Source organism: Pan paniscus, chromosome 18, assembly GCF_029289425.2.
Source record: "Pan paniscus chromosome 18, NHGRI_mPanPan1-v2.0_pri, whole genome shotgun sequence".
Taxonomy (NCBI): Eukaryota; Metazoa; Chordata; class Mammalia; order Primates; family Hominidae; genus Pan; species Pan paniscus.
In genome coordinates, this window is record NC_073267.2 from 33,312,967 (window position 1) to 33,330,036 (window position 17,070).

Genomic DNA, 17,070 nt, shown 5'->3' on the forward strand with positions numbered 1-17,070 from the left:
GAGCCAAACCAAAATAGACTGAAACCGTGAAAGAACAATATAAATTATAATTGGAAAAAATATAGAAATGAGATGATTGGACTAGAGGAAGATTTTAGCAGAAAGCTGATAGACTTAGATCAGAATATAACAAGAGTTTAAATTTTTTAAAAAATCATCTCAGAAGTGAAGTCTAAATAAGAAGAAATATAAGAGTCAAAATTGTATGTGAATTTATTATTTGACTCAGCAATCCCATTTCTAGGAATCTATTTCAAATATACACAGACAAAAGCATGAAAAGGACATAACACAAAGCTATTCATTGCAGCATGATTTGTCATAGAAAAAGACTGGAAAAAACCCAAGTGCCCACCAGTAGGGGGCTGGGTTCCGTAACAATGATGTGTCAACACACAACGAGATGCTATGAAGCTCTGGAAAAAATATGAAATATCTACACATACTGCTATGTAATCATCTCTAGGATATATTGTTAAGCAAAGCAAAAACAAGAAACTGCATCTGTGTGTGTGTGAGTGTTCGCGCGTGTGTGCATGTGCACGTGCGTGTGCGTGTGTGCGAGCGTGTGTGTGTGTAAGTATAAACCAAAACTCATTGTTTAAACAGTGAAAAGAGAATGGAGGAGACAGGAGTAGAAAACAGACCTCTCCAAATATATGATGATCTGTATATTTGACTTTGAAACTGTGTATTTAAAAAAAAAAAAAAAAAGCAATCTCTAAAATTCATTTGAATACAGATGAAACAAGATTGGCTATTAGTTATTCATTGTGGAAACTATGTAATAGGTACGTGGGACTTTTATAAATTTTTTGTATGTATTTGGGGAAAAGTTTACAATAAAGAGGTTTGTTTTTTTAAGATGCTATCATGGCCAGACCACCTAATTCTGCCCATAAACCATCACTTTTCCCCATTACGACCTAAAGGAATATGTATGCACAGAAAAATGAACAGAAAATTCAAGGAAAATGGCAATCCATTGTTTGATCTGGCTTTGATCCTAAATCTCAATGCAGAAGTTGGGTAAAACGAGCCGAACCATATGGCTTAGAAGGCTGGAGCCGTAAGGGGCTCTCTTTCTCTCCCTGCATATCTGATGCTACCTCTGCACGGAATGTCCAATCCACTACAGCCTAAGGAAAGAATTTTCATTTCCCAAGACTCCATGTGCTATAAAGCACATCCAAATCCATTTTCTGAAATCTAACTAACTTCCCTGAGAAGGAATGGAAATAGAACTGGAGAGAAAGGGAGTAGGGTGAGCAGAGAAGAGCTTTGAATCTTTTGCATCCTTTAAACTCCCAACACTCAAATCTTCCTCTAAGCTTTGCTTCTGCTACAGAGGCCAACAATGCGATTGGAATTCAGGATCAACTCTTTCCTTGCTGCTATGCCCCACCCCCAAAGGCTTTATATCATAGGCTTCATGATACTTCACTAGGTTTGTCCCATTGCAATTTAACTTACTGAAATTCTTCAAAGTTTTTTAACCTAGGCATGTCCTCGTTTTCTGGTTTCCAATATGAATAGGGTTTTTCATTTTTAAAAAATGAACATTTCAATAGCACATCCAAATATACTATGGCATACTATTTTGGAAAAGGGGAGATTAGGCGTGACTAGTTGCTAAGGATGCCATGGCAATGTACTACAGACAGAGTGGCTTAAGGATCAGAAATTTATTTGCTCACTGTTTTGGAGACTAGAAGCCAGAGATCAAAGTGTTGGCAGGGTTGGTTTCTTCTGAGGCCACTCTCTGTGGCTTGTAGATGGCCTTCTTCTCCCTTTGTATTCATGTGGTCTTCCCCCCTGTGTGTGTCTGTGTCCAAATTTCCTCTTTTTATAGGGACATAAATCGTATTGGATTGGGGCCCACCCTGAATACCTCATCTTAACTTCATTACCTCTTCAATGACCTTATCTCTGCATCAACTCACATTCTGAGGTACTGGGGTTAAGACTTCAACATTATGAATTGGTTGGAAACAGAGGACACAATTTGGCTCACAACAGATGTCTTGGCTGAAATTACTAGCTTGGATCAGATGGCTTCAGAGACTGTGTGAAACGGGAATGACTTGAGTACACTGAAATGAACTTGAGAAAAAACCAATAAAGAAGAAGTTCAAGGAAAGAGTGCGATGTTCCTGGTGGAAGGAGGTGGTAGGAAATGAGATTTAGAGTGCAGATCAAGAAATTAACCATGTGACAAAAGAGGGAAAGGAAAAAAGTTTGAAAAAGGATATAGAATCTTTTGTATCCTTTTATGGCAGGAAGTCAGGAAATTTCTTGCTTGATGGCTCCTATTTTCTCTGCAAATTGGGAGGCAAGAACGTCAGCTCAAAGAGATGAGGAAGAATTAAAGAGATTAGAAATAGTCTGGAATAACTGCCATGGAGAATGAATGAGAGACGTATAAAGATTGCTACATCACAGAAATGGTCCTGAGAAAACCAGTAGGAAAAATACTTGATAGTCCCATATGAATGTTTTTTTAAATTCCTGATAGATGAAAGAGTTACATGTTTTGTAAACATATACAAAAATGTAAATATGTATACATAAGAAAAGTCATCTGACCTTGGGAAAGAGATCTTTCTAAGCATAATTATATTTTTAAGAAAACATGGAAAAAATTAATGAATTTGACTACATAAAAATAAATATGTAATATCGCTACTGGTCAAAAAATCACCAAAATACTAATGAGAAACATTTTTCATCTATAAAATTATAAAAATTAAAGAATGATAACATCTAGTGTTTGCAAGGATATGATCAAATGTGGGTTGCCACAGCAATTGAGAATATAAAAGCTTATATCACATTTCTAGATCCCAACTTGGCAATATCTATCAAGAACATCTAAAGACCATTTGACTTCTATTTCTAGAAAACTAATCTAAAGAAATAATCAGAAGTATGCACAGAGATTATTGTGTAAGAATATTCACTGGTAAATCATTTGTAATATCAAAAAAATTGGCAAAAATTCCTACTTTTTAATGTACAATTTGCAATTGGTTAAATAAATTTTGATGCCTCACACTATGGAATACTATTAGCTAATAAAAATCATCTTGTAAAATAAAAATTAATGGCATGGAAAAACACTTGCAATGTAATGTTGGGCTAGCAATGAATGTGGGGTTGTACCCAGGAAAGATACAAAGTGCTATGTGCCTTAAATGAGAGGACCTGGGCCAGTTCAGAAGCCAGGATGGAGGAAACAGTGTAATAAAATGAAATGGTTTGGAATTCTGGAGCCTGAGTCTGCTACAATCTCTGTGCACATAAAGCATCAAGGAATAAAAGAAACAAACACAGGGAACTTCAGTGATTATGTCTTAAACACTCTACCATCTTTTGAAAATCCTTCCTATGTTCAGGGAATTTTCCGCATTATAAACATTTCCTTCCCAATCCAGAAGCCTGGAACTAACTTTCCCAGCCTCCCTTGCAACCATGGCACAGACATGTGACCTAGGCTCTGCCAATCATACAGGCTCTCCTGAGATTTCAGTTTGAATGACAGCAACCTGGGGAGCAGATACCACATGGAAGTCATTTTCTGATGAGAATATTTAGGGATGCATTGGAGATGGGAGAGGCTGTTAGCATCTGCACTGAGCAGTGACAGCATTAAGTTTTCACTGGAGCAGTCTCACCAGGTAGAGACTTTGTTCCTGGCTGTTTCGAAGTTTGACTCAGCACCCTTGAAGACTCCATGAAGGAGCTATCTGATATCCTATTTAAAAGATCCCTTTTCTGCTCAGAGAACCTCAGGTGAATTAGTTCAGTTGTCTGCAGCCAAGCACATTGACTAACTCAGACTTTACTATAGCTGCAGTGCCCACTATATTCTCAATACTTTAAATAATACTTTAAATACATTTATCTCATGGTATCCTCCCAACCATCCTGGCTCCTCAACCAGTAAGTGGAAGAGCTGAGAATAAATCCCCAGATCTGTGAAAACCCATTCTTTTTTTTTTTTTTTTTTTTTTTTTTTTTTGACGGAGTCTTGCTCTGTAGCCCAGGCTGGAATGCAGTGGCGCAAGTAACTGGGACTACAGGCGCCCACCACCACGTCTGGCTAATTTTTTGTATTTTTAGTAGAGACGGGGTTTCACAGTGTCAGCCAGGATGGTCTTGATCTCCTGACCTCATGATCTGCCAGGCTCGGCCTGCCAAAGTGCTGGGATTACAGGCGTGAGCCACCACGCCCGGCCCCAAAACCCATTCTTTACTCATGAGAAAGTTTCTATTCTTCTGCAACCCTTTATTTTCTATCTGTAGCACGTGCAGTTTGAGCTAGAAAGATCTCCGAGTTGCTTTTCATTTTAAGTAAGTGTATAGCTCTATGTCCCAGGAGATTTTGTCCCATCACTGTAAAGAATTCAAGAAATCCCTCTTGGATATCTGACCTGGTGCCCAGCTTTTTACCATCCTAAGGAGACACCAGCGGAACGAGATTGGGGAGAGCCCCGCAGGTGACCCAGAAGCTTGACCACAAAGCCCATCAGTATTTCCCAGTACTGGACAGACTCCACAGTTACTCTCAATAACCCTGTGTGCACATTCCGCCTCGCAAACACTTTCCAGATGAGCTTCCGGGGCTGGCTTTGACAGAGAAGCTGAAACAGAGGATTCCAATGTAAAAAGTGCAGAATTAGCATTGGGAAAACAGGCTATTCTCCCAACTCTGCTACTTACTGGATGACCCTAGGCAAGCCATATGACCTCTTCAATCCTCCGTGTCCTACCCTGAAAAACTGAGCATGGTAGGGCAGACCAAATGAGATAACACAAGTGGAAGTGATTTGAAAATTGAGAAGCATTGTACAAATGTGACGAGCTATCATTAATTTAGAGAGGAATCGAAGAATCTAAAACTGTCTTGCATTTGAATAGTGTTTCTTATTTTGCAACATGCTTTTCTCATTTTTGTCTTCACAGCCACCATGTGAGAAAGTAGGGCAGTTATTATTATCTCCATTTTTACAGATGAGGAACCAGAAGGAAAAGTGACAAAGCCAGCCCTAGAAGCCAGGCGTCCTGATTTCCAACCCCAGACTCACTCCAGTATATTTGTAGGTAATTGGTCCCTACCCACTGTGCAGATGACACAGGCAAAACAGTAGAGTACACCTGTCAGTCATAACGTTGAGAGCTGTCGCAGGGTTTGAGCTCATTGGAAGATATTTGGCCTGCAATGCTCATTTTGGACTAACAAGTGGGCTTTCTAGGAAAAAAATAGAGAGTTACAGAGTTTCTCAATTGCAATGGAGGGCAGGTTAAAAACCAGAAATAGATAAATGTTAAATGCTGAAAGAGATTCAGTGTACATTTTTAGAGCATGTGCCCCAATCCCATCATCTTCTTTCTGCCATCCTACAACTCGAGTCAGCATCAGCTGTGAGATCTGCACTCTGCATATCAACAGCGGCAGCATTAGACTATCCCTGGAGCCATCCTGCAGAAAATTAATGTCCAAGTAGGATGCTCAGGTTGAGGTTCACAGACAAATTTGTTTTTATCATCGCTATTGTAACAATTATGAAGAGTAAATTTCAGGTGCTTTGGCTTTTAAAGAGCACTTCTACACCTGCTGGAGTTTCAAAAATAAGCCTTGAAGGTAGATTGATACCATTCTTAGAAATGACTTCCCAAAGAAGACGCGACTAACGAGGTTTTATTATTTGAATCGTGAACAAACCCAGTCATCCTGTTATGTCGCTGTGATAAATTGGATTATTGTCCAACATATCCTTCTGAGGCAGAATAGACTTCAGGCTTGGCCATTTGTTTATTTTACCCCACAAATTATGTGTGCTAGTTCCAAGCCAAGGCCTGAAGAGGCACCATGTATTTCCACGTATCCTCTTCCTGCAACATGACCTACCACAAGAAGAGACGCCCGAGGAACTGGCTACTCCAAAGAGGATGAGGACACTTGGAGAAAGCCTGAACCCAAACTCCATCCTGCTGCTCAAAGCATGGAGCCCTACCTTGACCAAACTGCAGCCAAGCCATAGACCCATAAGCATGAAATAAATGCTGGATATTTTAAGCTTCTGCTTTAGGGATAGTTTGTTATGCAAAATATTGCTGCAAATAATTGACTGATGCAGTTGCTTTCACCAGAAGCAGTGATTGTAAATTATAGGGCCTATTTGTTTTGTTTTGTTTTGTTTTAAGATTCTTGATTTTTTTGCAGGTGGCAGGTAAGAATTTCTCTACAATATATGAAGCAAGAAATGTTCTATTTCTTTATCTCCCTGATGACATGTCCAAGACCCCTCAGTAGTAGACTCCCATCACAATATATGATCTCATAAAAAGTCTTGGACATATGTATCTCCAGACTCATGGAGGAAGGACCAAGGCAAGAGGGTCCCTATTTTTGTCATTGCCCCTTCACTACTCTAGAATTTCATTGTATTCATTGCTACTGTAGGCAAGTTCAGAAATCACACTGATGAAATGGAGATATTACTTTTTACTGCTTGACACTATCCAGGATTTGACCAGGTTAGGCCAAGTTGAGAGTCCTTGGATGATATTGAGTCTGACATTAAGAATAATTTGGGCCAGCTGTGGTGGCTCATGCCCGTAATCTCAACATTTTAGGAGGTCAAGGCGGACAGGTCACTTGAGCCCTGGAGTTTGAGACCAGCCTGGGCAATATGGCTAAGCCCCATCTCTACAAAAAATACAATTATTAGCCGGGCACGGTGGCTCTTACCTGTGGTCCCAGCTACTCAGAAAGCTAAGGTGGGAGGATCACCTGAGCCCAGGGAGGTTGAGGTTGCAGTGAGCTATGATCACGCCACTGCACTCCAGCCTGGGTGACAGAGTGAGACCCTGTCTCAGAAAAACAAAAAAAGAATAGTTTGGGCCAGGTGCGGTGGCTCCCACCTGTAATCCCAGCACTTTGGGAGGCTGAGGCAGGTGCATCACTTGAGGTCAGTAATTTGAGACCAGCCTGGTCAACATGGTGAAATCCCATCTCTACTAAAAATACAAAAATTAGCAGGGCATGGTGGCAAACTCCTGTAATCCCAGCTATTCGGGAGGTGGAGGCAGAAGTTGTAGTGAGCCCAGATTACACCACTGCACTTCAGCCTGGGCAACAGAGCAAGAATCTGTGTCAAAACAAAACAAAAAAAAGAATAGTTTGATGGCCATATAGTTCACAGAGTTTATACTACGTCTAGATGATCTGAGGAATTCAAAGTCAGCTCTGTGTTTCTCCATTTGTTCAAGACTACTTGTATGCCTCTCTGAAAAAAAAATTTTTTTTTTTTGGAGACAGAGTCTAGCTCTGTTGCCCAGGCTGGAGTGCTGTGGTGCTATCTCGGCTCACCACAACCTCCACCTCCCAGGTTCAAGCAATTCTCCTGCCTCAGCCTCCCGAGTAGCTGAGACTATAGGCGAGCACCACCACACCCAGCTAATTTTTGTATGTTTAGTAGAGACAGGGTTTCACCATGCTGGCCAGGATGGTCTCTATCTCTTGACCTCGTGATCCTCCCGCTTTGGCCTCCCAAAGTGCTGGCATTACAGGTGTGAGCCACCACACCTGACTAATTGTCTCTGAAAATTTTATATTTGTGTTTGTTGAGGTCCAGCATGTTTCATTTCCTTTTTTAAATTTTAGATTCAGGGGTCCATGTGCAGGTCTGTTACATGAGTATATTGCAAAATGGTTAGGTTTGGGCTTTCAGAAAACCAATCAACCAAATAGTTAACATGGTACCCCATGAGTAGTTTTTCAACCCTGTCTCTCCTCCCTCCTCCCTCTTGGAGTTCCTAGTGTCTGTTATTTCCATCTTTGTGTCCATGTGTACTCATTGTTTAACTTCCCCTTGTAAGTGAGAACAAGTGGTATTTGATTTTCTGTCTCTGAGTTATTTCACTTAGGATAATGGCCTCTAGCTCCAACCATGTTTCTGCAAAGGGCATAATTTTATTCTTTTCTATAGCTCTGTAGTATTCAATGGTGTATAATGTGGTATATAACACATTTTCTTTATCCAATCAACCACTGATGGACACTTAGATTGATTCCATGTCTTTGCTATCATGAATAGTGCTGCAATAAACATACAACTCCTGAAATGTTTCGTTTTATTTTATTTTATTTTATTTCATTTTATTTTATTGAGATGGAGTCTTGCTCTGTCACCCAGGCTGGAGTGCAGTGGCATGATCTCAGCTCACTGCAACCTCCATCTCCTGGGTTCAAGCTATTCTCCTGCCTCAGCCTCCTAAGTAGCTAGGACTACAGGTGCCCCCCATCACACCCAGCTAATATTTGTATTTTAGTAAAGATGGGGTTTCACCATGTGGGCCAGGCTGGTCTGGAACTCCTGACCTCAAGTGATCTGCCCACCTCGGCCTCCCAAAGTGCTGGGATTACAGGTGTGAGCCACCGTGCCCAGGCCCTGGAGTGTTTCTTATCAAGTGTATGGCTGTCCCCATGGCCAAGCATAAATGTCAAGTTCTTTTGCATGCCTATAAATGTTCTTCATGATCTGACCCCTACCTACCTTAGTAGCCTCATTTCTCACTCTTTCTTGTGGCCACAGTATGTTTCATTCATCATGAACAACCTTAATATGCTTTATTCTATTGTTTGCCTTTTATTTTTATAGATGCCTTCCCCTTTGTTGAGATATGCATCCGGACATTCCCTTCTTATCTTCAAGATCTATTTCCAATAGCTCCTTCTTTTTAATAGGGCAAGGACTAAGATGAGGCAAGTGAGGTGTCCAAAGTGCTAATTTTGTGCCCCTCAGCACCTCCTTTGCCCTACCCCGCACCTAGCCCAGCTCTTTAATGCCTCCCCAGATATACTCCACTCCTTCCCCAAGAACAGTCTGTCATTCCTTCCTCGTGAAAACTCTGTACCTTTCCTCATTATAGCATTGATTGCACTGGGTTGCTTTTTTCTTAGAACAGAGACTATATTTTATCATCTTTGTAACACCAGCACCATGACTGGCATTGTGTGTTTGATGAATAGTAAACTCATGGCCGATCTATATGAGCATTTCCTTTGTTCCAGGCATGATTCTATGCACTTTACTTGAGTGGACTTATTTAGCCCTCACAACAACCTATACAAATATTACTACCTCAGTTTTTATAGATAAAGAACAGACTAAAAAGCACTAGGTAAATCCCACAACATCGCACAATGAGAGTGGCAAAAATTGGGATTTGAACCTGGGTCCTTCTGATGCAGGACCCTGTGTGGATGACTGAACAACGTGACTATTCCCACTATATTACACTGGATAAGAATCAAGGAGCAAAAGACTGTTTCTCTTATGTTATTCGGAATCTAAGGCAATCACTACAAAAATTTCTGTTTCAAGGGCAGGGAGGCTTTATGAGATGGGATGACATTTTGGCCTATTGTGCCGGTGAACAAAGTCTCCAAATGCTGACTCCTTGTCCAGTCTCCAAAGGCTCCAGTATTGGGGGAGATGAATCTGAGTGCTGGTCTCAATCTAGAAATGTAAAAACAAAAGGTCCGAGCAATGCTTTAGACAGCATTGACCAAGGACAATTATTGTCCAAAGGGATTTGAACCCTATCGATCAGCCAGCCGGAAAATTCTGCCTTGTTGGCTGGATCATTTGCTAGTCAGAGGTTATAGAGACAACATTCTCCTCTGTCAGCCCAAATCCATCAGCCATGAGCAGGGAGCACCGGCAGCCAGTGTGGCTGCTTCCCGCTCTGCAGTGTTAACTTCTTACATAGGACAACTAACTCCCCATGCTTTTACATTCTCTGCTATTCACAGTGTGTACCTGAAAACAGATAGTTGTTTTCTAGGTCAAAAAATATTCCTCATCACCATACCAGTGGGAAATTGATGCCAAGCCAGAAGTCCCAAATTCAAATGCTTGTCACATAAATGAGGGAACTTGGCTGAGTGAGGAGTAGGGTAAACTATAGGCCATATGCTTGTTGCTTGCTTGCCTGCCTGCCTGCTTTCTTCCTTCCTTCCTTCCTTCCTTCCTTCCTTCCTTCCTTCCTTCCTTCCTTCCTTTTCTTTCTTTCTTTTTCTTTCATTTTGAGACAGAGTCTTGCTCTGTCACCCAGGCTGGAGTGCAGTCATGTGATCTTGGCTCACTGCAACCTCCACCTCCCAGGTTCAAGTGATTCTCCTGCCTCAGCCTCCCTAGTAGCTGGGATTACAGGTGCATGCCACCACGCCCGGCTAATTTTTTTTGTATTTTTAGTAGAGACAGTGTTTCACCGTATTAGCCAAGATGATCTTGATCTCCTGACCTCGTGATCCGCCTGCCTTGGCCTCCCAAAATGCTGGGATTACAGGCGTGAGCCACTGTGCCTGGCCCACATGCTTTATTAATCATACCTTTTTATTTTCTGTGTTTCTGATGCTTTGACAGCTCAGGTCTTGCTGACCCTGGAAAGACTGTCTCTCCCAGGTACTGTCAATTCCTAGAGATAGTAAATGACTCACCTGTGAGCTCCTTTTATATGCAAATTAACCAATCCAGAGTGGATACCCCCAAACATCTCCGTTGTACCCCAAACACCAGATCCTTTCACTCTGGGCCACTATTCCCTGCCCTGATCACCCCAGAGTCAAGTACTAGACAACTAGGGACAACCCCTACACCCCAAAGCCCATTGAAAGTATTCCCACTAGCCAATTCTAAACCTGCTTACCCTGCCCTGCCTCACATTTGACCAAGAAAACCTCAATAAAGATTCTTGCCTAAATTTTCCCTCACTCTTTCTACCTCCTGCCCAACCCTAGTGCCCCTGGGCTCAAGCGATCCTCCAGCCTCAGCCTCCAAGTAGCTGTGACTTCAGGCACAAACCCCACCCAGCCACAAAGTGCATTTTCAATAGCAATCATCCCCAATCTGTTGGCCTTACCATATGTGAATAATAATAATCAAAACCTACATTTAAAAACATATGCCCACATAGAGGGAAAGAGTCCCTACTCGTTTCTCGATGATTATTGCCAGCCACGAACCAGCCCAATAATACATTCTGATTTTTTTTAAATATAAAGTCTCACTCTGTCACCCAGGCTGGAGTGCAGTGGCATGATCTCAGCTCACTGCATCCTCACCTCCTGGGTTCAAGCCATCCTTCTGCCTCAGCCTCCCGAGTAGCTGGGATTACAGGAGCCCGCCCACCACCACACCTGGCTAATTTTTGTATTTTTAGTAAAGACCAGGTTTCACCATGTTAGCAAGGCTGGTTTTGAATGCCTGACCTCAGGTGATCCACCCACCAAGGCTTCCCAGAGTGCTGGGATTATGGGCATGAGCTACTGTGCCCAGCCCACATTCTGATTTTTTTTTTTTTTTTTTTTTTTTTTTGCGACGGAGTTTCACTCTTGTCATTCAGGCTGAAGTGCATCGGCATGATCTCAGCTCATTGCAACCTCCTCCTCCCAGGTTCAAGGAATTCTCCTGCCTCAGCCTCTTGAGTAGCTGGGATTACCGGTGCCCACCACCATGCCTGGCTAATTTTTGTATTTTTGGTAGAGATGGGGTTTCACCCTGTTGGCCAGGCTGGTCTGGAACTCCTGACCTCAGATGATCCACCCTCCTCGGCATCTCAAAGTGCTAGGATTACAGACGTGAGCCACTACGCCCGGCCTGTGACTTTTTTTTTTTTTAGAGAAGCTAGAAGCCTGGATTTTATTAGCCTCCAAAGGTTTAATGTTGATTTAAAATGTTGTGTTGTTCATGTGTGTACTCAAACACTGGAGAGCTAAGGAAAAAGAAATAGAAAATGGAACAGCCAAGCAGAGTTGCAGCAGAATATCACCTACATTTTCCCATGCCTACCCCACTGAAATTGGCCACACTAGCATAAACACATAGTTCTAGGTCTCAGGAACAATGTCTTTGATCATTACAAAAGGAAATGCTTTTTGAGTTTTTCTAACCTGACTCCCAGCAAGAAATATATTTACATTACAACATATACATTTTTTTTCTTTTTTTTTTTTTTTTTTTTTTGAGACGGAGTCTCGCTCTGTCGCCCAGGCTGGAGCGCAGTGGCGCAATCTCGGCTCACTGCAACCTCCACCTCCCAGGTTCACACCATTCTTCTGCCTCAGCCTCCCGAGTAGCTGGGACTACAAGCGCCCACTACCATGCCCAACTAACTTTTGTATTTTAGTAGAGATGGGGTTTCACCATATTGGCCAGGATGGTCTCAATCTCCTGACCTCATGATCTGCCTGCCTCGGCCTCCCAAAGTGCTGGGATCATACACATTTTCATATTTATCTACCTGAAATAAAAATGTTATCCTTACTATACATAATGTACTTTGACATTTTCTGTTCTATTTTATTCCATTTAATTTTTTAATGACACTGATCATTACTACTCCTTGCATTTATGTTACAACCTGTCAGTGGATATCAAGCCACAGCTTGGAAAAAAAAAAAAACACCAATTCAGAGATTAGTGGAACCAGTTCATTATGTTATGGATAAGGAAACTGAGATTTACAGAGATTCACAGAATACTGTGAGTTGTCCAATATTACACAAGGCAAATGGTAGAGCCAAATCTAAAGCTAATTATCAAGTCAAGACCATTTCCCTAATGTACTTATATCCCTAAATGCATAGTATACATGTGTATAAGTAAGGGTTCAGTAAAGAAGCAGACTGCTAGCATACATACACATACGTATAGATTTGTATCTATGTCATATATGTTTGTGTATATGTATGAGGTGTATACATATAATATACATAAATTTATTATAGAGATTTGACTTTACACAGGCTAAAATTAAGAGGTTAACTAGTTTCTGGAAAGCTATTGACTTCATATCTGGTGCTGGAACTTGAAGTTCACAAAGAACAGAAATAAACTAGAGCCCATGAGAACAGATTGCAGCCATATCTGTTCTTGTCATTGCTGACCTCAGTCATGTAGATGTCCTAGAGAGCATAAAGGAGGTGCTTTGTCATGGATTAGCACACATGTGGCCCACGAGTCAGAGAAGTTGAAGGAGGATCCAGAAGAAGGCCTTGACACTGCCTTGAGCCAAGGAGATGCACCAGCAGATCTACAAAATCACTGCTGCTTCACTTCAGCCTCCAAATCTCCCATAGCAATCTCTCTGTGGCTCACGCTTTCTTTAGCAATTAAGAAAGCATGCTCATAGTTCAATTTTAAAAACCAAATATCTGTTGCTTCACTTGTTTTTTTGTTTGTTTGTTTGTTTTCTTGAGACGGAATCTCGCTCTGTCCCCCAGGCTGGAGTGCAGAGGCGTGATCTCGGCTCACTGCAAACTCCGTCTCCCTGGTTCAAGCTATTCTCCTGCCTCAGCCTCCCAAGTAGCTAGGATTACAGGCATTCACCACCATGCCCAGCTAATTTTTGTATTTTTAGTACAGACAGGCTTTCGTCATTTTGGCCAGGCTGGTCTTGAACTCCCGACCTCAAGTGATTGTCCCGCCTCGACCTCCCAAAGTGCTGGGATTACAGGTGTGAGCCATCGTGCCCGGCCTTATTGCTTCAATTATTAAAATCGAGAATACAGAGTATCTATAGATGAGAAAAAATAGCACACTTTGATTTTATTCCTCTCCATTCTTTCTGGCAGTTTATTATCTGAAATTTTATTATTTTTATTTTTATTATTTTTATTTCAATAGGTTTTTGGGGAACAGGTGGTGTTTGGTTGCATGGATAAGTTCTTTAGTGGTGATTTCTGAGATTTGGTGCAGCCATCACCCAAGCAGTGTATACTGTACCCAGTGTGTAGCCTTTTATCCCTCACCCCCTCCCACCCTTCCCCCCCGAGTCCCCAAAGTCCATTGTATCATTCTTATGCCTTTGCATCCCATAGCTTAGCTCCCACTTATATGTGAGAACATGTGATGTTTGGTTTTCCATTCCTGAGTTACTTCACTTAAAATAATGGTCTCCAATCCCATCCAGGTGCTGCAAATGCCATTATATCACTCCTTTTTATGGCTGAGTAGTATTCCATGACATATGTATACCACATTTTCTTTATCCACTCGTTGAGTGGCATTTGAGCTGGTTCCATATTTTTGCAATTGCAAATTGTGCTGCTGTAAACAAGAGTGTGCAAGTGTCTTTTTCATATAATAACTTCTCTTCCTCTGGCTAGATACCCAGTAGTGGAATTGCTGGATCAAATGGTAGTTCTACTTTTAGTTCCTTAAGGCATCTCCACACTGTTTTCCATAGTGGTTGTACTAGTTTACGTTCCCACCAGCAGTGTAAAAGTGTTCCCTTTTCACCACATCCACGCCAATATCTATTTTTTTTTATTTTTTAAATTATGGCCATTCTTGAAGGAGAAAAGTGGTATTTACATTGCGGTTTTCATTTGCATTTCCCTGATAATTAGTGATGTTGAATAAAACCATTAATTAATTAACGCTTGTTGGCCATTTTTATATCTTCTTTTGATAATTGTCTCATGTCATCAGCCCACTTTTTGATGGGATTGTTTGTTTTTTCTTGCTGATTTGAGTTCCTCCAAGATTCTGGATACTAGTCCTTTGTTGCATGCGTAGTTTGTGAAGATTTTCTCCCACACTATGGGTTGTCTGTTTATGCCGCTGATTATTTCTTTTGCTGTACAGAAGCTTTTTAAGTTTAATTAAATCCCGTCTAGTTATCTTTGTTTTTGTTGGATTTGCTTTTGGGTTCTTGGTCATGAAGTCTTTGCCTAAGCCAATGTCTAGAAGGATTTTTCCAATGTTATCTTCTAGAATTTTTATGGTTTCAGGTCTTAGATTTAAGTCTTTGATCTATCTTTAGTTGGTTTTTATATAAGGTGAGAGATGAGGACCCAGTTTCATTCCTCTACATGCGGCTTGCTAATTATCTCAGCACCGTCTGTTGAATAGGGTGTCCTTTCCCTGTTTTATGTTTTTGTTTGCTTCGTCGAAGATCAGTTGGCTGTAAGTATTTGGCTTTATTTCTGGGTTCTCTATTTGGTTCCACTGGTCTATGTGCCTATTTTAATAACAGCACCGTGGTATTTTAGTGACTATGGCCTTATGGTGTAGTTTGAAATCAGGTAATGTGATGCCTTCAAATTTGTTCTTTTGGCTTAGTCTTGCTTTCGCTATGCAGGCTCTTTTTTGGTTCCATATTAATTTTAGGACTGTTTTTTCTAGTTCTGTAAAGAATGATGATGGTATCTTGATGAGAATTGCATTGAATTTGTACACTGCTTTTGGCAGTATGATCATTTTCACAATATTGATTCTCCCCATCCATGAGGGTGGGATGTGTTCCCATTTGTTTGTGTCATCTATGATTTCTTTCAGCAGTGTTTTGTAATTTTCCTTGTAGAGGTCTTTCACCTCCTTGGTTAGGCATATTCCTAAGTATTTTATTTATTTATTTATTTATTTATTTATTTATTTGCTTATTTACTTATTTATTTATTTTTGCAGCTATTGTAAAGAGGATTGAGTTCTTGGTTTCATTCTCGGCTTCGTCCCTATTGGTGTATAGCAGTGCTACTGATTTGTGTACATTGATTTTGTATCCTGAAACTTTAGTGAATTCATTTATGAATTTTAGGAGCTTATTGGATGAGCCTTTAGGGTTTTCTAAACTCAAGTTTGTATTTTCATAATGTTACTCCTTTATCATGGGAATCTTTCAAGTTTATTCACATTTGCATCCTGCTAAATGACAATTCTATGTCTTCACTCTGTGTTCAATTGATTCCATCACTTTCTGGCAGTCATTTAGGCCTCAAGTTTTCTTTTCTAAGATTTACTCATTTTAAATTAATCTATACACTGAACAATAAATTCTTTGTAGAGTTTGTTTGTTGGTTTGCTTTTAGTAAGATACTTCTAAGGCCTTGCACATCTGGAAATTGTCTTTCTATTGCTTTCAAATTTAAATAGCAAATTTACTTTTGAGTTACAACCTTTTCTCCTCAAAATTGTATATGGGCAGTTTCCTCCAGGATATACTGTGAAATGAAAAAGCCAGGTAGAGAAATATGTCTATATCATACCACCATTTCTCTAAAAAAAAGGGGAGATACGAGAGACTGGAGACGTCCAGCTTCAGAGCAGGAACCTTAGTTGCGCCAGCGACGAAAAACAGAACTAAATATGGGTGATGTTGAGAAAAGCAAGAAGATTTTTGTTCAGAAGTGTGCCCAGTGCCACACCGTGGAAAAGGGGGGCAAGCATAAGACAGGGCCTAATCTCTTCGGGTGGAAGACAGGTCAGGCCATTGGATTCTCTTACACAGACACCAGTAAGAACAAAGGCATCACCTGGGGAGAGGATACACTGATGGAGTATTTGGAGAATCCCAAGAAGTACATCCCTGGAACAAAAATGATCTTTGCCGGCATTAAAAAGGAGGCAGAAAGGGCAGACTTGCTAGCTTATCTCAAAAAAGCTACTAATGAGTAATAATTGGCCACTGCCTTATTTATTACAACACAAAAATGTCTCGTGACTTTTTTATGTGTACCATACTTTAATAGATCTCATACACCAGAATTCAGATCATGAATGACTGACAGAATATTTTGTTGGGCAGTCCTGATTTAAAACTAAGACTGGGTTGTGGTTAAATGAATATGTTCAGTTTTTGAATTGTAATTCCAATTCAGTAAATGCTATCACTGTTTACCCCTTCTAAAGATAGAACTAGACTTTGTTAGTAATGTTCAATTTTTCGCAAAGATGGTGAGTGCCATCTTAAAACTGACTGGAGGTTGGTTTTATATTTAGATTTATATAACTGGTTATGTGAATATATTTAAATACTGGGGAAATTCCTTCACTGTCTCAGAACCAAGCAAAATTCACCTGTGTTTTGCGTTCATTTGCCTCTTAAAGGCAAGGGTTGAAGATAAATAAGGTAGCAATGTCTACTTTATATTTTTGGGCTTAACTGTGCCAATCTAATTAGAATTCCCTGTATTTAAAATAGTTCCTTTTATTTATTGAAAGGCATTTTAGTGTGGTTTATGTGTAATATCAAAGATTATTTAACACTTCTCACATT

The 17,070-nt window shown here is 40.6% G+C and overlaps 1 protein-coding gene across 1 annotated transcript; it reads left to right on the top strand.

Moving 5' to 3' along the window:
* The first annotated feature begins 5,705 nt into the window (after nucleotides 1-5,705).
* LOC117976221 (cytochrome c-like) lies at nucleotides 5,706-16,656 on the top strand. The gene has a single exon (XM_034940087.3). The coding sequence runs from the start codon at nucleotides 16,161-16,163 to the stop codon at nucleotides 16,467-16,469; it is 309 nt and encodes a 102-aa protein (XP_034795978.1). The 5' UTR covers nucleotides 5,706-16,160; the 3' UTR covers nucleotides 16,470-16,656.
* The last annotated feature ends 414 nt before the right edge of the window (nucleotides 16,657-17,070 follow it).

Excerpts from the sequence above, each read along its gene's own strand:
- LOC117976221 (XM_034940087.3), top strand. The coding sequence starts at position 16,161 with ATGGGTGATGTTGAGAAAAGCAAGAAGATTTTTGTTCAGAAGTGTGCC.